We start from the raw sequence: 21,011 nt of genomic DNA, 5'->3' as shown, positions 1-21,011 counted from the left end.
AAATTAAATAATGATTTTTCCGTATTTACTTTTCTCACTAATGAAGAATGAATGTGTAAAACTATTCTATAACCAAAGATTAATACACCAACCAGTAATTCACTAATAATAAATATCTTTCCATATATAGATATATTTCTCTAAAGAAAATACATATCAGGTAGGTACAGCTAAATAAATAAAATAGTGATTTTTCAGTGTTTGCTTCTCTCACATAGAATGAATGTTTAAACTATGCTTTAAATTCCCGAAGACGAAAGAATTTTGTCTGTGTGAGTTTTTTGATAGGATTATCGCAAAGCAAATTTATAGACCACTTATATGCACATTAAAAAAAGTTACAGAATCACTTTTTTTACACAATCACAACAAACACACAAATATTTAATATTATTATTAACGAAATTAGAATGTGCATAAGATACATATATTAGTAGGAATAATGCAATACCTTTTAGTCGAAATCTACAAGAGAAACTTTACCGAGAGAAACAGCAAATGCTTTTGGCCAGGACATGAGGAATTCAACTCAATAGGAAGGTTAAAAAAAAATTGAAATATAGTAAAAAAAAAACAGTTAGATCCCTGAACAAGATGAGTACAGATACAGATCCCAAACAGCAAATAATGCAATTAATTCCGAACTATTTAACAAAAATATATGAAGATGTGAATATTGAAATATTCTGGAAATTGCTGGGAATATAATTTTTGTACAATATTTTATATACCTACATATTCCGAAACAACTCTCATTGTTATTCCATACTTCTAAACTCAACCAACCAAAGAGAAATATACCAATTATAATGAATAACTCAATCTTTTCAAAGAGATCTTCCGAAAATATATGTGTGGGCTTTGTGCTATGATTATTGAATTCATAAAGCAAAATCACAAATCACTTATGTGACATACAAAAAGTTACAATCAGTTTCTTTTCACATAATCACAACAAACACACATACCTTTTATGTTATCATTAACGAAATTAGAATGTGCGTAACATACATATATTACTAGAGTAATTCAATACCTTTTATGCGAGATCTAGAGGAGAAACTGAAAAATATCAATTTCAATTAAGAAATTAGTTCTTTGAAAGAAGCAATAGAGTTTATTATCGATTTACAATTAATCAATCAAGCAATTAATAATCAATTCTATCCATCTATTAGCAATTATCAATCAATTCTATTAGAACATATTATTTAATTATAATCATACTGTCACATTCACAATCAGTATTTTTCAATTGGCAACCATTTCTAATTAGGCAATCAATAATCATATCGTAACGACCGAGTATATTAACAATTAACAATCAATTAGAGCCACTCAACAATCAATTCAAACAATGATCATTTCCAGAGCCCTCTAAATTAAATTTGAAAATAAGGTACATGTTTATTATTTGTATTAGCACTTTAGCATAATCATTATATCATAACCACGAAGTAAAATTAAATAACTAGATACCAATCACCAAACATTTTCTTTCCCAATTCAAAATTAGCTAACCAACACAAAATCAGCAATCTGCAGAATAACTTTGGTAATTAGCAAATCTCCCACACAACAAATTCACAAATTCAAGTCTTAAGGCAGAAAGATTAAGTAACTTTCGGTGGTCCGCCAACTAGCAGAGACGAACGGCAAAATCCATGACGCAGGTCAGCGTTCAGCGGTAACATCCAAAGACGATGAGAGACGAGCAGCAACAACCACCCACAGAGACGGAGGAAAGGCGCAGGGAGGCGTGGCGAGGATGAACCACAGCTCGAGCGGAGACGAGACGAGGGAGGCGCGATGAGACACGAGAAGCCGAGTATAGAAGGAGGAATGAGGCAGGGCGTTAGGTGCAGTGATGGCGAGGACGGGCGACAACAAGATCTGACGAGCAAGAAGCAGGGAAGCACAGCCACAGGAGGAGAAGAAAGTCGCGGCGGCAACGGAGGTGAGCTCCCAGCGCCCAGATCTATGGACTGTGTGGCTGTGTGCCGTTAGGAATAGAGAGAAGATAATTCATAGAGGCGGGGTCAGGTGGAGTAAATCCCCATAATAGTCCCTGAGATTCGGGTCGTTACCCAATGTGAGCCCTGAGATCCCAATTGCATCATTATAATCCTCCAGATACGGCTCCGGGCACCATAATAGTCCCAGGACAGTTTTCCGGTGATGAGTCATCACCGACGATCTGATGTGTCACGAAGTTGCCACGTTGGATTAAGCCAAAACGTTGGTGTTTTGGGTTGGCGCCCCAACTTGACAAAAACGTTGTCGTTTGGCCCAAAAAAAATATGAAACGCGCTTCATCAAAAACACACTATCTCCTCACTTGTCTTCTCCACTTCCACCCTCTGTCTTCTTCTTTTCTTCTTCTTCTTCCTCCCCTCTTCATGAATGCCATTACGTTAAGGTTCCTTTCGTGAGATTGAAATTCTTGTAATCAGAAGACATCAAAATCAAGTTTCATTCCATCATTTGTTTCCTCCTTCGTCAGAAACAAGAGGTTCTGCCATTTGTAAAGGTAATTTTTTTTATTCTTTTTTTTGCAATGCATGATGATTTTTGTATATACTTGTGTTGTTAGTGTGGTTGGAATTATGATTTTTTTTTTGTTCTGTTACTATGGTTCTAGGGTTTGATTAGGTTGGGGTTTCATGGGATGATCAATTTGATAATGGTCATGCTCTGTTTGAAAATAATGCTCTTTTACTTTTTTAGGGTTCCTTTGGTGAGGTTGAAATTCTTGCAGTCAGAAGACATCAAAATCAAGTTTCACTCCATCATTTGTTTCCTCCTGCGTCAGAAACAAGAAGTTCTGCCGTTTGTAAAGGTAAATTTTTTTTTTCTTTTTTTGCAATGCATGATGATTTTTGTACATGCTTGTGTTGTGAGTGTGGTTGGAATTTTGGTTTTTTTTTCTGTTACTATGGTTCTATGGTTTGATTAGGTTGGGGTTTCATGAGAAGCTCTGTTTGATTATGGTCATGCTCTATTTGAAAATAATGTTCTGTTTTATAGTCATGAGTGTTCTGTTTGATAAAACTCTTATCTATTGATGTCTGATATCTGTTTGATAAAACTCTTATCAGTTCTTATGTATAATGATGAGAATTTTTAAAAGATCTATTTAACTTAAGCCATTTTAATTTTATTAGAAGATTGAAAATAAATAGCAACATATTACCAGAAAAGTATACTCTTTATTAAGTATGTAGAAGATGTGAAGGAACTTGAAACATACCTATTCAAATAAAAATTCCATGTCTAGCTACGAGTCAATATTATATTTGTTACATACTTATTATGGGATTGCCAACTTGCTACCAGAGGACAAAATACAAACTGACTCTTAAGTTAGGCCTATCTATATATGGTTATGCACGTTTATTTTCAATTTTGTTTTTTGTTTTTTAGATAAGTAAGAAAAATGAAAATAAGTGGAGACAATCTTATTTAGTTTTTCAAAACATGTTTCAATTTAAAATATGATTTATTGTCACAAAAATTGAAACAGACACATACAGAGTACAACACATAAAACTGAACTTTGTTATTCAATTATTTAATTTATATATAATACATATTAAAATATAAAATATATAATAAATATATGTATGATAACACACATACAAACGTGTATATACACATACATACAAATATATTTGTATAATCACGTGGTGGACTTAGGAAAAAGACTATGCACTTGCCAATTTTGGATGCTTACAGGTTATTTACATTGCTATAATAATTGTTTTTGTGCTATAGTAATAATCTGACTAATGGTATATGACTGAAACCCATGGTTGTTGTGGCTGTTGTTTGTGTGCAGGTATTCCTTGTGTGCATGCATGTGCTGCACTGTCTCGGGTTAACAAGCCACCAGAAGACTTTTGTCACCGCTTGCTAACAATGGAGTCATACAGGGAAACATATAATTATCATATTAATCCAATACCTGGACAACCATTATGGGAGCATGCAGAAGAATGTAACAGGCCACATGCACCAAAAATAAAGAGGAAAGCTGGAAAACTACAGATGAAAAGACGGATGGATGCTGATGAGAAGGGTGGTGGAGGATCTAAAAAGTCTAAAGCTGATCCCAAGCCTCAGAGTAACAATGGAGATAATGTTCATCTAAAGAGGCAGTTGGGCCCCTTTACTTGCAGTTTCTGTGGTGATAAAGGACATACAAAGAGAGGTTGTAAGAAGAAGAGAGATTGTGATGCTGCTGCAGCTGCTGCAGTTGCTGCTGCTGCTGCTGAGGCTAATAAGAAGAAGAAAAATGAAGGAGGTGCCCCTGCATCTGAGCAGCAACTTCAGCAGCCTCAAGATGATGGTAACCAACATGATGGAGAAGATAATCCTGTTGTGCAGTTTACTGAGATTGGCCAAGCCACTTCTGATGCACAACCTGTAGAAATAGATATATCTCAGCCAACTGCTTCTGATGTAGAAGATTCTCAAAAGGTAACTTCCTATTTACATTTCTTAATTTTTTGTGATTCAAGTGAATCATCATTTATGTGTAATGTAAATAATTTCTATCTAGGATCATGGAATAAAAAGGCCTTCAAAATTATCACCAAGGAGAAGATCCTCTCCACTAGCAACTTCTGTCCCAGTGAATCCCATGCAGGGTGCTAGTTCAGGAACTGCAACAAGACTTGTCAATTACATGAAGTTCATCCCAACTCCAGGATTTAAGGCTCCAAGAAAGAAGAATTGAAGACTTTAGCTTAATATGTATAGGGCTATCTGTTTTGATGTTAATACTTTTTGCTAGACAAAGACTACACAAGGAAAAAACAATCCTTTATGTTTTGCTGTAAAGTCCTCCCTTTTGAGGCAACTTTGTTTAACATGCTCATGTTAGATGGCTGTCCTTTGTGTTATGTGACTAACTATGTTAAGTTGAACCATTATCTTAATACAATTATCTTTTAAGTTTGAACCATTATCTTAATTCAGTGTTGGCTAGTTTTCAATCACTTATGCTGCCTTCTTTAGCATAATACTGTTTTAATTAATTGAGTTATCCAAGTTTACATTCCATCAACAAACACTATTCAACAGTTTCTAATACCATAATCATGTTATTAATTTTTACATATTGTTCATTCAATGAATACAGGGTACACACCACCAACTCTTTTAACTTAGGCTTTACAATACAGGATAACAATTAACACAATCAATACAGGCACAACTAATACCAACAATTGGTTAACCAATTTTTGATTCCGGACATCTTCTTCTAATCTCCCAAGCCTCCAATCAAAGTTCATCTTCACTTCATGATTATCTCCATAAGATTCTGGTTTCTCAACTGGTTCATCCTGTGCAGTATCTGCCCACACAAAAAGCCCACACCATCTCTTTCCACTTGTCTGTAATCAAGCAAACATGTAACATGCTCAAACTTCAGGAAAGAAGAACAAGAGAAGAACAGTCAGGTAGGAAGGAACAATCATAACAACACAAGTAATACTGATAACTCACATTATAATTGGGACAACCAAAAAATGGTTTATTTGGGTTTGAATCTGTCCCAGACCACCTGAGAACTGGCCGGCAGCCGCAACCGCACCATTCCGGCACCCCGGATCTTCTGCTCCTGCTTTGCGTTCTCGTCCAATGGCCACTGCATGGTGAACTAATAGAGCTTCCAACTCTAGTGCTTCCACCACCCATCATGGATATTCACTTCCAGCTCCAGGAACAACAGCAACAACAAGAATGGAAAAAGAACGATGAAGAAGAAGAAGAAATTAACTTACTGAACATTTGGGAATTTAGGGTTAAATATAGGGGGAGGGACCACATTGGGTATAAATTGAAACTGTGCCAGCTCAACTAGCCGTTGGCACCATCCAGCGTGGCAAAATGAGGCCACGTCAGCGTCTTGTTGATGACTCATCACCGGAAAACTGTCCAGGGACTATTATGGTGCCCGGAGCCGTATCTGGAGGATTATAATGGTGCAATTAGGATCTCAGGGCTCACATTGGGTAACGACCCGAATCTCAGGGATTATTATGGGGATTTACTCGGGTCAGGTGGGTTTCAGAGTTTAGACTAGGGTTTTCAATAGGGCGGGTGCTACGGTGCTGAAACAAAATTTTTTCAGCACCTACTGAAATGAGGTGGTGATAAAGAGAGTAGACACGTGTTGGTATTGTTGTAGGAGCAGACATAAATTGTGAAGTAACATGGTGGCAGGAATTGTGTTGAAAATATTAAGTAGTTATTAATAATTTAATGAAGATATCTTTTTGTTGGTTTTTGTTGTCATTGGATATGGATATACTATTTTTATTTTGTAGTTGGATCAAATTATTTAAAAGGTGAACAGTTGATCAAAAATTATTTTGGGCTATAATAATAATAATAATAATAATAATAATAAGGGATAAGTATGGTTTTGGTCTCTAAAATTTAACGCCAGAATCGAAATCGTCCCTCATCTAATTTTCGTATTAAAATCGTCCTTAATGTTTTTTTCGCATTAAAATCATCCTTTTTAATAAATTTTTTTATATTATTCCTAAACTACCCCTATTTTAATAAAAAAGATAAAATAAAAAAATAAAAAAAAACGTCTTGTGGGGGGGAGGGGAAACGCGTCGGGGAGGGAGGAGGAAAAGGGTAAGGGGGAGGGGAGGGGAGGGGAGGGAAAGGAGAAAGGGGAAGCCAGCCCCTCACCGCCGCGCCCAGCACCTCACCGCCAGGTCCAGCCCTCACCGCCGCGCCCAGCCCCTTGCTGCCAGCTGCGCCCAGCCTTCACCGCCTCACCGCCCAGCCCTCATCTCTTTGCCGAACCCTCACCGTCGCGCCAGCCACCCATGCCAGAGGAGAGAGATCGGACAGAGAGAGATGCGAAGAGGGAGAAGGACTCGCGTTGCTGCTTCTTGCCGCCTAGCCACTGAGGGAAGCCAGCGCCACCGTCGCCGCTGCTCCTCGCTGCCTCGCCACCTCGCCGCTTCAGCTTCTTGCGGTTATGGGTTCTGATGATGAGTTTGCCGGTGGTCCTGCTTGGCCTTCTGCATCTGCTTCTTTGTACTTTGAATTTCTGATTTGACTTTGTGCTTCTCTATTGAATTTGTTGATTTGGCTGTGTTGATTTGTTGATTTGTTGCTTTCTGTTTCTGCATTTGTTAAATCTGTGCTTGAATTTGTTGATTTTTTGTTTCTGCTTCTCTGTGTGGAGGTGGAGGTGGAGGTGGGGGGAAGGGAAGACGGGGAGGGGGAGGGGACGTGGGGGGGTGGGGTGGGGTGGGGGTGGGGGTGGGGGGAAGGGAACGGGGAGGGGGAGGGGACGCGGGGGTGGGGGTGGAGGTTGGGGGAAGGGAAGACGAGGAGGGGGAGGAGACGCGGGGTGGGGATGGGGGTTGGGGAGGGGGAGGGGACCCGGGGGTGGGAGTGGAGGTTGGGGGGAGGGAAGACGGGGAGGGGAAAAGGGGGAAGGGGGACGGCAGCGGCGGCGTTGGTGGTGGTTGTGGTGCTGGTGGTGCTGTGGGTGGAAGCTGTGGCAGTGGTGTTGGTGTTGGTGGTGGTGGTGGTGGAGCATGTAATTGTGTTGGTTGTGGTGAGGGTAATTTTGTCCAAAAAAAATAAAAAAGACGATTTTAATACGAAAATTAGATGAGGGACGGTTTCGATTCTGGTGCTAAACATTAGGGATCAAAACCATACTTACCCCTAATAATAATAATAATAATAATAATAATAATAATAATAATAATAATAATAATAATAATAATAATTGGATATGGCATGATATTTAGAGCATGTAGTAGTTATTTGTAGTTTTGTACATAAAAATCAAATAGGATCACGATAATGCTATCATAGTAATAATGAATTAAAATTATAAATCTCAGTAAAATAATAATAATAATAATAATAATAATAATAATAATAATAATAATAATAATATCTTAAATCCTTCTATTATTTTATCTTTTTTTATAAATTTTTTAAACCTTAAAACACAATTTCTTAATTAAGAAATTATTTTTATTATAAAAAATAAATCACATAATTTAAGCATATATATAAAAGTATAAAATAAAATAAAAAAATTAATAAAAAAATAAATTTAAAAAAATATGTTTGAAAAATCATAAACCTTAGTCTAAATTTTAAACCCTAATTTTTCGACAACAAACTCTAAACCTTAACCCTCAATTCAAAATTCTCAAATCCTAACTCAAATCTTATACTATAAATCCTAAACTACAAACCTAAATAAAAAATACTAAATAAATAACTTTTAACCATAAATGCTAACTCATAAATTCTAAATCATAAATCACACTTTCTATTCTATCAACAGTAAATACTAATTTCTTAATTCTAAACCTTAAATAATATCATACATAGTAACATATTAATAAAGATATTTTGTATATTTTTTTAATTAAAAATACTAAAACTTTAACATTTATTATATACAATCCTTTAAATTAAAACATTTCTACTAAAACCTAATATTTCAAAATGTTAAATCTAATATTGTAATGAATAAACGAGTTTCTATTTTTTATGTGAGGATAATTTTATTTTAAAGGGTTTAATAAATAATATTGGAGTTAATCCAAAATCTTCTTCTATCGTTAAGTAGTCACAAAATTATTTATAGATGTACACCTATAATTTTCATAAGTTGTATTCTTTTTTTATTTTGGCCATGCAAATTAAATTATGTGAATAGACTAACACACATTAACATAAAATAGACATATAACTAACTTTTATTTAGGATATGTGCATAATTTTAACCTTTAATCAATTTATTAATATAAATTATCGTTGTTTTTAAATCTTTTATATATATATATATATATATATATATATATATATATATTCTTCTTTTAGTTTTATTTTTTTAAAAATTTACTATTCTTTTAAATTTTGAATGACTCATTAATTACTTTGTATTTATTATGCTCTTCAAATTTTTTATAAAAAAAATATCAAAATCATCAAATCACAAAATATCAACAAAAATAATTTTTTTTTAAATTTCTAGAAATTTTTTAATTTAAAGAATTGTATATAATAAATATTAAAATTTTAGTATTTTTAATTAAAAAAGTGATACAAAATATCTTTATTAATATTTTACTATATATGATATTATTTAGGATTTATAATTAAAAAATTAGTATTTATTGTTGATAGAATAGAAAGTGTGATTTATGATTTAGAATTTATGAATTAGCAATTTATAGTTAAAGGTTATTTATTTAGTGTTTTTTATTTAGGGTTATAATTTAGAATTTATAGTATAAGATTTGAGTTAGGATTTAGGAATTTTGGACTGGGAGTTAAGGTTTAAAATTTGTTGTTGAGAATTTAGGATTTAGAATTTAGCAGCTAGGGTTTATGATTTTTCGAACATATTTTTCTCAATTTGTTCATTAATTTTTTATTTATTTTATTTATTTTATTTTACATTTTCATATATATGTTTGAATTATGTAATTTATTTTTTATAATAAAGATAATTTTATAATTGAAAATTTGTGTTTTAAGATTTAATGAATTTGTAAAAAAGAATAAAATAATAGAAGAATTTAAAATTTTATTATTATTATTATTATTATTATTATTATTATTATTATTATTATTATTATTATTATTTATTTTACTGGAATTTACAATTTTAATTCATTATTACTATGATAGCATTATTGTAGTTCTATTTGATTTTTATATACAAAACTATAAATACATGCTCCAAATATCATGCCATATCCAATTATTATTATTATTATTATTATTATTATTATTATTATTATTATTATTATTATGGCCCAAAATAATTTTTTATCAACAGTTTACTTTTCGAATAACTGGGTCCACCAACAAAATAAAAATAGCATGTCCATATCCAATAACAAAAACCAACAAAAAACTTACTTTCGTTGAGACATGCTCTGCAGGAGCCACAGCAGCAGTATACAGAGACCCTAACGGATCCCTTCTCGCAGGAATCAACTCCACAATAGTCACCACTTCGCCATTAGCTGCGGAAGTATTAGCGGTTAAGGAAACTCTTATTATGTCCAGAAATTTTCAGATGGAGAAGGTTATCATAGAATCAGATAATCATATACTGGTTCAAGCTTTAAAATCACATGCATCAATAGCAGTCATTCAGGTTATACTAGATGACATATTGTATTCAGTAAAAGGCATGTCTAATTGTGGTTTTACCTGGGCACCCAGAGAAACAAACTTATTAGCGCATGAAGTCGCCAAGCTCACAGGTCAACGGTCTTTTCGCCAAAATTGGGTCACGTTTATGCATCCCTCCATCAGGAATATTCTTCGTAAGGACATCTTGGGCATTTCAAAAAGTGCTAGTACATAATAAGTGTGGATAGGGAGTTTTTTGGGAGCTATGGCGGACTGTATAGGTTGCTCTGGAGAATAACTTGGCGCTCCAGGTTACACTTTGGATTTGAGAGGCAGACGTAGCAGATGAGACATGCAAAGTTCGGAGGGTGCTACATTGATGGAGGTGTTTACAAATGTGGGCTCTTTGACGTTGAGCTTGGATATTTGAGTAGGTTGCTGGTAGAATGGTGAAGTTGTGTCTGTTGCATGCTAGTTGTATCTGTGACATTCGGAAGTGACTTGAAGGAGAAAGGGAGAATTAGAACCAGTGTTGTGAAGGAGAGTAGAGGCACCACCGGCGGGAAAGAAGATTCTATCCGCAGTGGAAGATGAGATTGGATTATAGATGATGCATCAAACAGAAGCTGTGATTTGATCGATTTCAGTAATATCACAAATGTCAAAATCAATGGGAGGGTGGAGAAAGAGGACTAAGACTGAAGAGTTGTGAGAATGAGATCGAGAAAAATAACCCTAGTGGCCTAGTTTCAGTGAGGCGCATCTCCTCAAGCCCATCATTTACAGCAGCCCAAACCTAATGGGGAATGAGAATGCAATCAGATTGGGGGATGGAAGTTGCTACAAGGGAAGGAAAGTGCAGCGCCTCTCTTGCATAATGAGGATTATTGTGGCAGCTTAGGAGGTCCATTGGGGCCTGGATTGTGTTGGCCCAGGCCTTAGTCCAAAAAAAAAAAAAAAACTATTAACAATTGCTTAATACTTTCAAGTTCTAACACAACTCATGCCACCATTAGTTACTCCACAGCTTGTGTCTGCTCCTAGAACACCAACGTTAATACGTGTCTAACTTTTTTTGTCACCACCTTATTGTAGGTATACAATATGCATTCACATACTCTTCACATATTTATTAATTTTTTCTTTTTGGTTGCAGCTGGTAGGACTTGAATCCGAGACCTTTGAGATGGGGAGGGAGCGGAATGCCATGTGATGAAAATTTTTATAATTATTTATTATGTTAATATTAAATTTTTAAATAAACCTGTGTATAAAATATTGTTTAGATACTTTTTATAATAAATTTTATAAATATATACAAGGAGTTAACGAAAATTATATATATTCTATAATTATGGTTAACCATTTCTTCTAAAATTTTTTCTTTTTATTTAGATGTCACCGTGTACTTTTTGAACAAGTAATAAACATGACAGTTAAAAAAATTGTTTTCAATACAAAAATTTATATAAACAAGCTTTGTAGGATAATGTATAATTAAAAGACTACATCGAATTTTTATTTTAAATTAAAAGAAAATTTATGAGAATAGATTATTAGCAAATTCATATTTTTTTTTTTGGTGACTTAGCAAATTCATATTATTTGATTTGGTTGATGTATAATCTCCGTTTTTTTTTTAATAGTTATTACCGCGCAACGCGCGGGCAATTGGACTAGTAGATTTTTATTTTTCAATTACTAGTTGATACCACAAGATTTTATTTATTTATTTTAATAAAAAAAAACAGTTAGTGAATTTTGTGAGCGTGTGGTTAACACAAGAAAAACAAGAAGCTTATCCATCCCCAGGTGCAGGTGGAGAGGAAGAAGGCACATACATGTTCCGACCACATTCCTCTTTCTTCATTGTTCATTGATTCAATAATTGTGCTTTTCAGCCATTAATTCGAACCTTGACTTTTGACTCTCCAAAACTGAAACATGGTGCTGGTGGCGCGTGCCATCTCCGGTCCGCAACTCCGACCAACCCTAGCCCCAATTCCGGCGAAGCTTGTTCCAATCCCGAATACTATCCGTTTCCTTCAATCTCAATGCATAAGAACACCGAAACGCAACCTCTTCTGCCGTTGCGTTCCTTCTCCCTCTTTCTCTTCCCTCGAAGATTGGGATTGGAATCGATGGACCCGCCATTTCTCCCAAATTGAACACGCCGAGAGCTTCGCCTCTCTCCTTCAGGTGAATTACCTCTTCATACCTTTTCTTTTTTTTTATTTGATTTTAATTTTAATATTAATCTTCTTGAAAGTTATTATTTTGTTTATGTTGTTATTGAAAAAAATGTTACTTTATTAGTTTCAACTGGAGGATGCAATTGAGAGGGAGGATTTTCGAGAAGCCGCTAGGGTGAAGAGGGCTATAAACGAAGCTGCTTCGGAAGACACTGTTGCTGAGATCATGTCTCAATTAAAGGTTCTAATTCACATTTGAATTTGATCAATTCATCTCAGATTTTCATTCTTTGTATTGTGTATGATACCTTCTCATTGTCTCCGTGTTTGTTTGTTTGTTTGTTTGTTTGTTTGTTTTTCTTCTCAGAATGCCATTGATGAGGAACGTTATCATGATGCTTCGAGATTGTGTAGATGCAGTGGAAGCGGTCTGGTACATTTTAATTCTAGTAACTATTTAGCTTCTTCATTGTTAACAGCAAATGGTACATAGGAATATGTTTTCACAAAGACGGCAGAGAGTTGATTATTTGCTGATTGCTCTTGTTATGTATATATATATATATATATATATATATATATATATATATATATATATATATATATATATATATATATATATATCTTTTTCTGGCTATGTTTATTCAAATGAGTTGCACAAACCTAAGAGTTTTATTAGAAAGGCAGAAAGTTGATCGTGCACTCATTTTGCTATTTTGATATGCCAATAAAAAACGGGTTACACAAACTTAATAATAGAAAACGGTTACTTTTTTCTCCCAGCATAATTTTATGTCACAAGCTGTTATACAAGCATTAGCTTAATCACAATGAATAGTGGTACAACTGCACAGTTCATAAAACCGTGCACTATTCTTCCTACAAGTTAGAAGCAATGGTGTGGATTGGGGATGGAGTGAGTGAGTAACAAATTTGTTTGTGAAAATAATTTGGCATTAGAGTGAATTGTGTGACTGGAACACACTCTCAGTTCAAACAACAAAATTTCCCAATTAATATCATACTTCTCATTATGTGCTTTCATGAATCCCATCAGGTTGGGAAAGGTTGTCATTCCACAATCAAGGGGTGGATGAACTGGGTTTGGATAACCATTTAGTGCCGAGGAGAGTTGCTCTTGAAAGCAACATGGATTAGAGGGGAGAGCTGCCACTTGGAATTGAACTCTTTGTCCTACCCTCGGCTGGAAGGGAGCATGCTTTAAACTGAAGTGTCTTATTGAAGTCATACAGTAGTCTACAAAGGATACATGTTAGAATATGTTACTGTTATTAGTCATTTAATCTTATTACACAAGCTTACTTTTGAGTTTCTACGGACTTGTTAGTTTGGATATGATCATCATATTTTGTTTCCTAATTATATATTCAGCTTTAGTATCATAGTTCCTTATCTCTTTTATGTGATATCTACTTAAGCTCTATGATAATACGATTTCTTAAATACAATTATCCCCAGTTTTGAAAGTTATCTTCAAAACATTAAAACAAGTGGTGAGAGCATCATATATGTCACTAGTGACAGAAGATATGTTTTTGTGAAGGACATTCCATCCATATTTATTAACATTTTAACCACTATGTGCAGATTGGCTGGTGGGTAGGCTACACGAAAGATTCAGATGACCCCTTTGGTAGAATAATACATGTAAGTCCTGGTATGGGCAGATTTGTCGGCAGGAGTTACAGTCCAAGGTATGTTAATTCTAGTTTTGGTTTTATCTCTGGTTTATCTGGGTGCTCTGCTCATTTCGGTTTTTTACAGGCAGTTGATCACAGGATCTCCTGGGACCCCAATATTTGAAATTTATGTGGTAAAAGATGCTGATAGCACATACCATATGCAGGTATTGTTCAAATTTTCCAACTAGACTATACTTCTGTGTTTCAAGCTATATATATATATGGCATGCCTATACTGAGTCTTTTGTCCTCGACATCTTACATTTGTACAGTTATCAATTCTTTACTACTGTATAATTAATGTTCTTACCATATCTGTTAACACCTAATAGGTAGTGTACTTGCGACAAGCTAAAGGGAATTCAATGAGTAGCCCTCCATCTACAGTTGCTAAAAGCCCATCCAAACCTGAGGTAGAGAATACATCTTCAGTTGAGATGCAGGAAGACAAAGAGAAGGTTGAGATAAATGATGAGAAAAACAGGAATATTGAGGGAACAACAGAAGAAGGCATTAAAAGTGTAATAAATTTCCTTAAAGAAAAAATTCCGGGATTGAAGGTGAAAGTTATGAACGTTAATGTTGAGGAGGAAGGAGTGGAGGGTCATGATTCTATTAAGCAATTTATGCAGGAAAGTAGTAATAAAACCAGCTCCAGTGAGAATCCTGGAGAGGAAAGTAATGATCTTGATAAACCTGATGAGATCTCTTTCAAAGCAGATAGTGATGGTTCAGAAGAAAAGGATTTGGATATGAAGCTTTTTATTGGTGGTGTTGTACACAATAATGACGACACTCCTGCTAAGGATGAATATATTCGCCTACCAGCAGAAATAGAAGATATGGAAAGAGATTCTTTTCTCTTGCATGTTCCTAGGGGCAATCTTGATTATCAGGCTAGGGAACAGAAATCGCCCAATTCAAACATGGCAGCTCTGGCAGCACAAGGGGTCCCGGAGCTTATGCCTTCTGATGTTGCCAAGGCATTTTGGGCTTCCGACAAGGTCTCTTCCAAGGTGAAATAGAGATCAGTGACTTTATGTAGTCACCAAATATGATTTTGAATTTGTGATAAAAATCAAGTTGACTAAAGTGTTTTAATGAATTATGCTGATCTCTCCTCAAGTTTATGAAACCTAAGTGAACATCTTTTCTAGTTCTAGGAATTGCAGACTGCAATATTAAATTTTCATCCTTATATTCCATGAAAAGTTAGGGTAAGTCTTTTTATAACACAAAACTAGATGATGTTCTCTAGGTTTCCTAAATGTTATGGGAGTTTAATTAATTCTACTAATTGTTGTTGTTGTCATTATTGATTATTATTATTATTATTATTATTATTATTATTATTATTATTAGTATTAGTATAGGGGTTATTTATTTTTCATGTGTAGTTCATGTAATTATATTTCAGAATCATCAAATTTAAATATCCCGGTGACTATGGCAATTGCGTGTTTTCCCCAAAAATGATGGGTGTTTTATATTTACCTAAAATTAAGAAAAAAAAAAAAAAAACAACGGTTGATTCCCTTGTTCCCTTACAAAGTTTTTTGCTTCCATCTCATGCCTGTTTGGATAATGAACTGACCAATGCCTTCACTTGATTCAGGTTTCAAAAAGCATACGTGAAATTGTCAACCTTGCTATCAATCAAGCACAGAAAAAAAGAAGATTATCTGAGTATACATCATTCAGTCGGATTACCACATCAAGAGGGGATTTAGATCCTTTTGATGGTGAGGTTGCTTATTCCTATGCTAATTGTGTTCCATAGGATTTGTGCAAAGAACCATTTGCAGAGTGAAATTGACTTGTTGAAACGTAGGTCTCTATGTCGGTGCCTTTGGACCTTATGGCACTGAAGTAGTTCAACTGAAGCGGAAATTCGGACACTGGAATGATGTGGACAATGAACACAACCCTTCAGATGTGGAGTTCTTTGAATATGTAGAAGCAGTGAAATTGACTGGCGATCTTAATGTTCCTGCTGGCCAGGTTTATGCATTTTGAATCTCTTCGTCCCTCGAGTCATTATAGCACTTATTTTGTTTATACATAAAAGCAAAGCAAAGTTAAATTTTTGGTATTCAGGTGACATTCCGTGCAAAAATTGGGAGAGGCAATCGCAACACCAACCGTGGGCTGTATCCCAATGAAATAGGAGTGGTAATTGCAATCTATAACTTATGTTCCTTTCAGCATGTGTTCATGCGTGCATGCATGTGTCTGGATGGCTGCTTTGGACTGTTGTGCAAAATTTACAATACGCATTTCACTTTTCTACTTACAGGATGCAAGTTACAAAGGCCAAGGGAGAATTGCAGATTTTGGTTTCCGAAATCCAAAATGGGTTGATGGAGAATTGCTCATGCTTAATGGCAAGGTATGAGATGGATGGTTTGAAGTGTTTGTTGTGGCTTTTTTGTTTCCTCTCCCATGTACAAGCATGGTTAATTGTAACTACTAATGGATCTGTTGTTATTTGGCAATTTGTTTTGATAACTTTTCATTCTCCTCGTCATATTTAGGGCTTTGGACCTCATACAAAAGGTGCAGATATCGCATTTCTTTATGTTGTGCCTGAACAGAGTTTTATTGTGCTGTTCAACCGGTTGAAATTACCAGAGTGAGCCATTGTTCCCGGATCCAGTCTAGTTCCTTTCTTTTATGACGGTGAGCAGGCATCACGAATTCTGACATCGGTAAAGAGAATACTATTTCTGACATTTTGAGATAAGATAGTTTTCGCAGCATGCAGGTGCTTGTAATTTATTCTTTTTATTTTCTCCCCTCCTTACTTCTGAATCCTTTCACTTGTTCATAATTCTTTTTGTTCTTCTTCCATTTTCATTTCCTGTCACGTTGTGTATAACCACTTTGCTAATTGACAAGATTGTTTTACTTTCTTTCCTCTGCAAAGGAGAAAGTAAAGAAATAGTAAAAGTCATATATTCTTCTCATGCTTTCTTCAAGAGGAAAGAATATACTTAATAGTATGTTAGTCTCATGAAGTGCCTCAGATAAGTTTTAGTGAAAAGATGCTTTTCATTGGCTATTGTAGGTAGATATTCCTGTATAAACCTATCTCTGCTTTTGGTTGTGGTGGGAGGAAGACATAAAAGATGTCTTGTGAGAAGTAAGAGTAGCTTATTCGTTTAGCTTGTTGCTTCCCATGGTTGCGTTGCCATAATGCTGTATTTAAATAAATGGATATCATTAAAACGCGTAGGAGGAACCTTACCAATAGGAGTTTGGTTAAGGTACGAAGGAACTTATGTTAGCCCTTTCATGAAGGAAAATCTAGTGAGTAGTGACTAGTGACCTTTTTTTTCTCTCCATTAGAAAAACTTGTTGGCATTTAAATTGGACCCACTTTAGATTTTCTTAAAATATGTTTTTGTAAATCTTTTTGTCTTATATTAGCTGTCAGAATATTTGTGGACTTAACACATTATTGTAGCGAGAGAGGCATTTTATGGTACCTGGGACAGTCTCACTCATTTCCCCATTATTGTCATGTTACATCAATAAACCCTGATTAGCCACACTTTATTTTCTACGGAGGAAAATGATTAACTTTCACTGATTTTTTTTTTTTTGGTACTTTTCTTTATGGAATAAATTAAGTAAAGGTAAAATTATATATTCTTATGAAGGAAAATGTTTACCTATCATTTTTGTTTTTGAGAATTAAATGAAATAGATAACGAAGTTGATCTATGTTTTCTTCATATTTAAATGGCTCACAAGTCACGAATCCAAGAACTTCAAACTGAGGGAATATTGAAAAGGAAAGATATTATTGTATTATTATGGGGTTTAAACCATATTTTAATGAACAGCACTGGTGTCGCAATCATTCGGGTCTCAACTTCACTTTTAATTGGCTGATTCATTGACGCGCAACCATAGTATTAATATGCTACTTGATTTCACTTGCAAGCAATTTGGAATTCATAATTAACGCAACTTGATTGCATTTATAAAATATAGAGGTAAATACCAACATGCAAATAACAAAATCAGTAAACAGCCATCTCAAACGAAAAACCTCAAATAACATTACAAGGCGGAGGCAGAGAAGGAAGTTGTAGCGACTAGTAGCGAGAGCAACGAGTATATACGAGCGGCGACTGGCGGTTAACAGTGAGTAATTGCGAGCAGCGACTGACAGCGGAGAGACAAGGCACAGTGGCCAGCGAGAGCTGCGACGAGGCCAATGAGTGAGATGCTACTATTGTTGTATGTGTCTGTTCTTATGTTAGACTGCAGGGAGAGAAGTGAGCCACTGCAAAGCATAGGCCGACGAGGTGACGCTGAGGAGACTACAATAGAGGTGTAGGGATGACAAAGTGTGGGTTCAGGCAAAGTGATAGCAGTGAAGGCATAGGGACGACGCAAGCTAGTGGACGTAGAGGACTCGGCGACGAGACAGCGACTGTGCAGTGTCGGCGACAATAGCACTATGAGAGTGAGAAGGTTGAGATGCCAATTTTGGCTCTGTGAGAGTGAGAGAGTGCATTGGGGATGGGGATTAGGGTTTCGGGATGGGGGATTTCACTGGTGGGATTGAGATAATTAATTAAAAATTCCACTTTGGTATATACATTTAACAAGGTTGCCATATCATTAAAGTACGATGGCCACCTCAGCATCTTTCTCGTCAGAGATGTGCTTCGACGAATATAGGGGCACACTTGTAAAATTTTAAAATAATTTAGGGACCATTTTGTTAATAACAAAAGTTAGGTACCATTTTGTCAATACCAAAATCTTTCGAATACCAATTTAGTATTTACCTCTGTAATATATGTTGAGGAGCTTTTATGAAGTTGTTACTTGTTAAGTTGTTGCCCACTTTTTCATTTCTTAAAATAGTCATGGAGAAAGTTCAGCGACCCAACTATACGTGCAATCAATTTGAACAATTTTTTTAAAATTTTGATTTAAAATTAAGAAATTTAGGATTAGGTTCCAAAATACGCACCACCTAACATTAACCCCTACTTTGACTTCCTGCTCCAATCACTCTTTCTCAAAGTCACGATCTCCATCGACAATTCCTGTCCCTCCACCTGCGGCCTCCCTCATGCCTATGTCCTCCCCTTCCATCGCATCTGTCATTCGCCATAGCGTCCTTCCTCCTCCTCCACGTTTGCAAGTTGCCCCTATAGTGTCTCCCTCCAATGCATGTGCCACTCGCCCATGCGTCCTCCACCTCTACTGTGCCTGCTAGTCACTCCTGCGTCCTTTCTCTCCACGGCATTTCTTAGTGAAATTGTTCCATCTTCTCCTCGTAAACGAAATGCTGTCAAGCACTGCCGCTGCTCTCCCCTTGCGAACGCAGCTTCATCGATCATCGCCACATCCCCTCCCCTCACGAACGCAACACCGTTGATAACCACCGCAGCCTCTCCCCTCGCAAACACAGTGTTGTCGATCATTGCCACAGTTCCCCTTTCCCGAGTGTAGCAACTTCTGTCTTTGGCATCGTGTCCCGTCACATTCAAACACAACTTCTTTTTTGTTTTGGATGATTATTTTTATTAGTTTTGGATGTTTTCTTTTCCTAAGTTTTCTATGTTTCTTTTTCTTATTTTTTGGATGTTTTCTTTTTGAGTTTTGAAGGATCTTTTTAATAGTTTTAGATGTTTTTTGCTTAGTTTTTGAATGTTCTTTTTTCAATATTTTTTTGGATGCTTCGTTTTGTTAGGTTTTAGAATTTTTGAAATGATTTTGGATATTTCTTTTTTGTTAGGTTTTGAATTTTTTTTGTACATTTTAGATGTTTCTTTTTGTTAGGAATTTTGATAATGATTTTTAAAATGGTTTTGAAATTTTTAAAATAAATCTTAAAATAATTTTAGAAATAATTTTGAAATTTTAAAATGAATTTTAAAATTTTTAAAATAATTTTAAATTTTTAAAATAAATTTTTAAAATTTTAAAATAGTTTTAGATGTTTTTTTTAGATTTTGGATGTTTCTTTTTTTCATTTAAGTTTTAGATGTTTTTTATGATAATTTGAATTTAGATTCCTTTCGAAGAGATAATTCAAAAGATTGCTAATTGGCTGCAGATGGCTACACCTCTAATTGATTATTTAGCGAGATTGATATTCGTACGACGGAATAGAAGAGAGTTAAAATACAACATGAAAAATGCAAATAATTTTTCAACAAAAAAAATCATTAATAAATAAGTGGAATTGGAAAGGTAAAATTTATACCTATGAATAAATAAAAATGACATTCAATCCACTAGTTATTAATAAAGTAATTGCGTGCGATTTTGTTTTCATATATAGTTTATATAGCGACAAGCCGACAAGAACTTAAGAAGCAAGGAGATTGAAATCGAAAGAGGTCAGTGATGAAAAAAGACTGAGAGGGCCTTAGGAAAGAAAATGGCTACCTCGTTAAGAAAAATGATCAAGTGATACCACTAGCGTAGGTTTTTATTACAAATTGGGAAGTCACTTTGGAAAAACATTCGTCACAACTTTATTCGTTGCTTTACAAGAGTTCCAAAATTTTAATTTTTTTGTAATTTGCATATACAACAAATTCGAAGCGAATTCTTTTATTGATGAATGATCAATTTCTGAAAAAGGTTTATTAAAGACAAAATCTTATTAGTGCACTCCCTTTATTATTTTATTATTTTTTATTTTCATCACCCGTATATTATATTGATAGAGTATTTGATTATCAAATTTATTATTCTTTAGTTATTTTTTTTAAATTATAATATGATGTCAAAATTTTTGTATTTTTAAACTTTTTAAATTTTTCTGTTCTCCAAAATTTTTTTGAGAGTATTCTTCATGTTTTTTCTTTTTCTACATCGAGTTTCTATAATTCCATTTGAATTTTGAACCATGTTTTTCAAAATTTTTTTTCTAGAATTTTCTTTGAACATAAAGAATATTATGTGTTGAGTTTAGAAAACAATT

At 34.8% G+C, this 21,011-nt stretch overlaps 4 protein-coding genes across 5 annotated transcripts; 3 read left to right on the top strand and 1 right to left on the bottom strand.

The window, feature by feature from the left end:
- The first annotated feature begins 1,401 nt into the window (after positions 1 to 1,401).
- LOC130963325 (uncharacterized) lies at positions 1,402 to 4,938 on the top strand. 2 transcript variants are annotated; one of them, XM_057889461.1, is made up of 4 exons: positions 1,402 to 2,530; positions 2,728 to 2,839; positions 3,839 to 4,479; positions 4,562 to 4,938. In XM_057889461.1, the coding sequence occupies exons 3-4, from the start codon at positions 3,919 to 3,921 to the stop codon at positions 4,736 to 4,738; spliced, it is 738 nt and encodes a 245-aa protein (XP_057745444.1). In that variant the 5' UTR covers positions 1,402 to 2,530; positions 2,728 to 2,839; positions 3,839 to 3,918; the 3' UTR covers positions 4,739 to 4,938. The 2 variants fall into 2 exon arrangements, with proteins under 2 accessions (XP_057745444.1, XP_057745438.1); XM_057889455.1 differs by lacking the exons at positions 1,402 to 2,530; positions 2,728 to 2,839 and adding an exon at positions 3,684 to 3,735.
- Positions 4,939 to 5,168: 230 nt separating this feature from the next.
- LOC130983209 (uncharacterized) lies at positions 5,169 to 5,703 on the bottom strand. The gene is made up of 2 exons (XM_057907405.1): positions 5,512 to 5,703; positions 5,169 to 5,399 (listed from the first exon to the last, which is right to left on the bottom strand). Exons 1-2 carry the CDS (start codon positions 5,701 to 5,703, stop codon positions 5,169 to 5,171), a joined length of 423 nt encoding a protein of 140 aa, XP_057763388.1.
- Positions 5,704 to 7,009: 1,306 nt separating this feature from the next.
- Positions 7,010 to 10,749, top strand: LOC130983200 (uncharacterized). Its single transcript, XM_057907396.1, has 4 exons — positions 7,010 to 7,068; positions 7,308 to 7,603; positions 9,960 to 10,286; positions 10,631 to 10,749. Exons 1-4 carry the CDS (start codon positions 7,010 to 7,012, stop codon positions 10,747 to 10,749), a joined length of 801 nt encoding a protein of 266 aa, XP_057763379.1.
- Positions 10,750 to 11,915: 1,166 nt separating this feature from the next.
- On the top strand, positions 11,916 to 17,632 carry LOC130939647 (protein EXECUTER 2, chloroplastic-like). The gene is made up of 11 exons (XM_057867737.1): positions 11,916 to 12,354; positions 12,472 to 12,588; positions 12,715 to 12,780; positions 13,956 to 14,062; positions 14,133 to 14,214; positions 14,383 to 15,066; positions 15,666 to 15,792; positions 15,882 to 16,051; positions 16,148 to 16,222; positions 16,347 to 16,439; positions 16,585 to 17,632. The coding sequence occupies exons 1-11, from the start codon at positions 12,100 to 12,102 to the stop codon at positions 16,684 to 16,686; spliced, it is 1,878 nt and encodes a 625-aa protein (XP_057723720.1). The 5' UTR covers positions 11,916 to 12,099; the 3' UTR covers positions 16,687 to 17,632.
- The last annotated feature ends 3,379 nt before the right edge of the window (positions 17,633 to 21,011 follow it).

This window comes from Arachis stenosperma, chromosome 1 (genome assembly GCF_014773155.1).
Source record: "Arachis stenosperma cultivar V10309 chromosome 1, arast.V10309.gnm1.PFL2, whole genome shotgun sequence".
NCBI lineage: Eukaryota > Viridiplantae > Streptophyta > Magnoliopsida > Fabales > Fabaceae > Arachis > Arachis stenosperma.
Note: the sequence above shows the minus strand (reverse complement) of the source record. Positions and strands in the feature narration are given on the sequence as shown.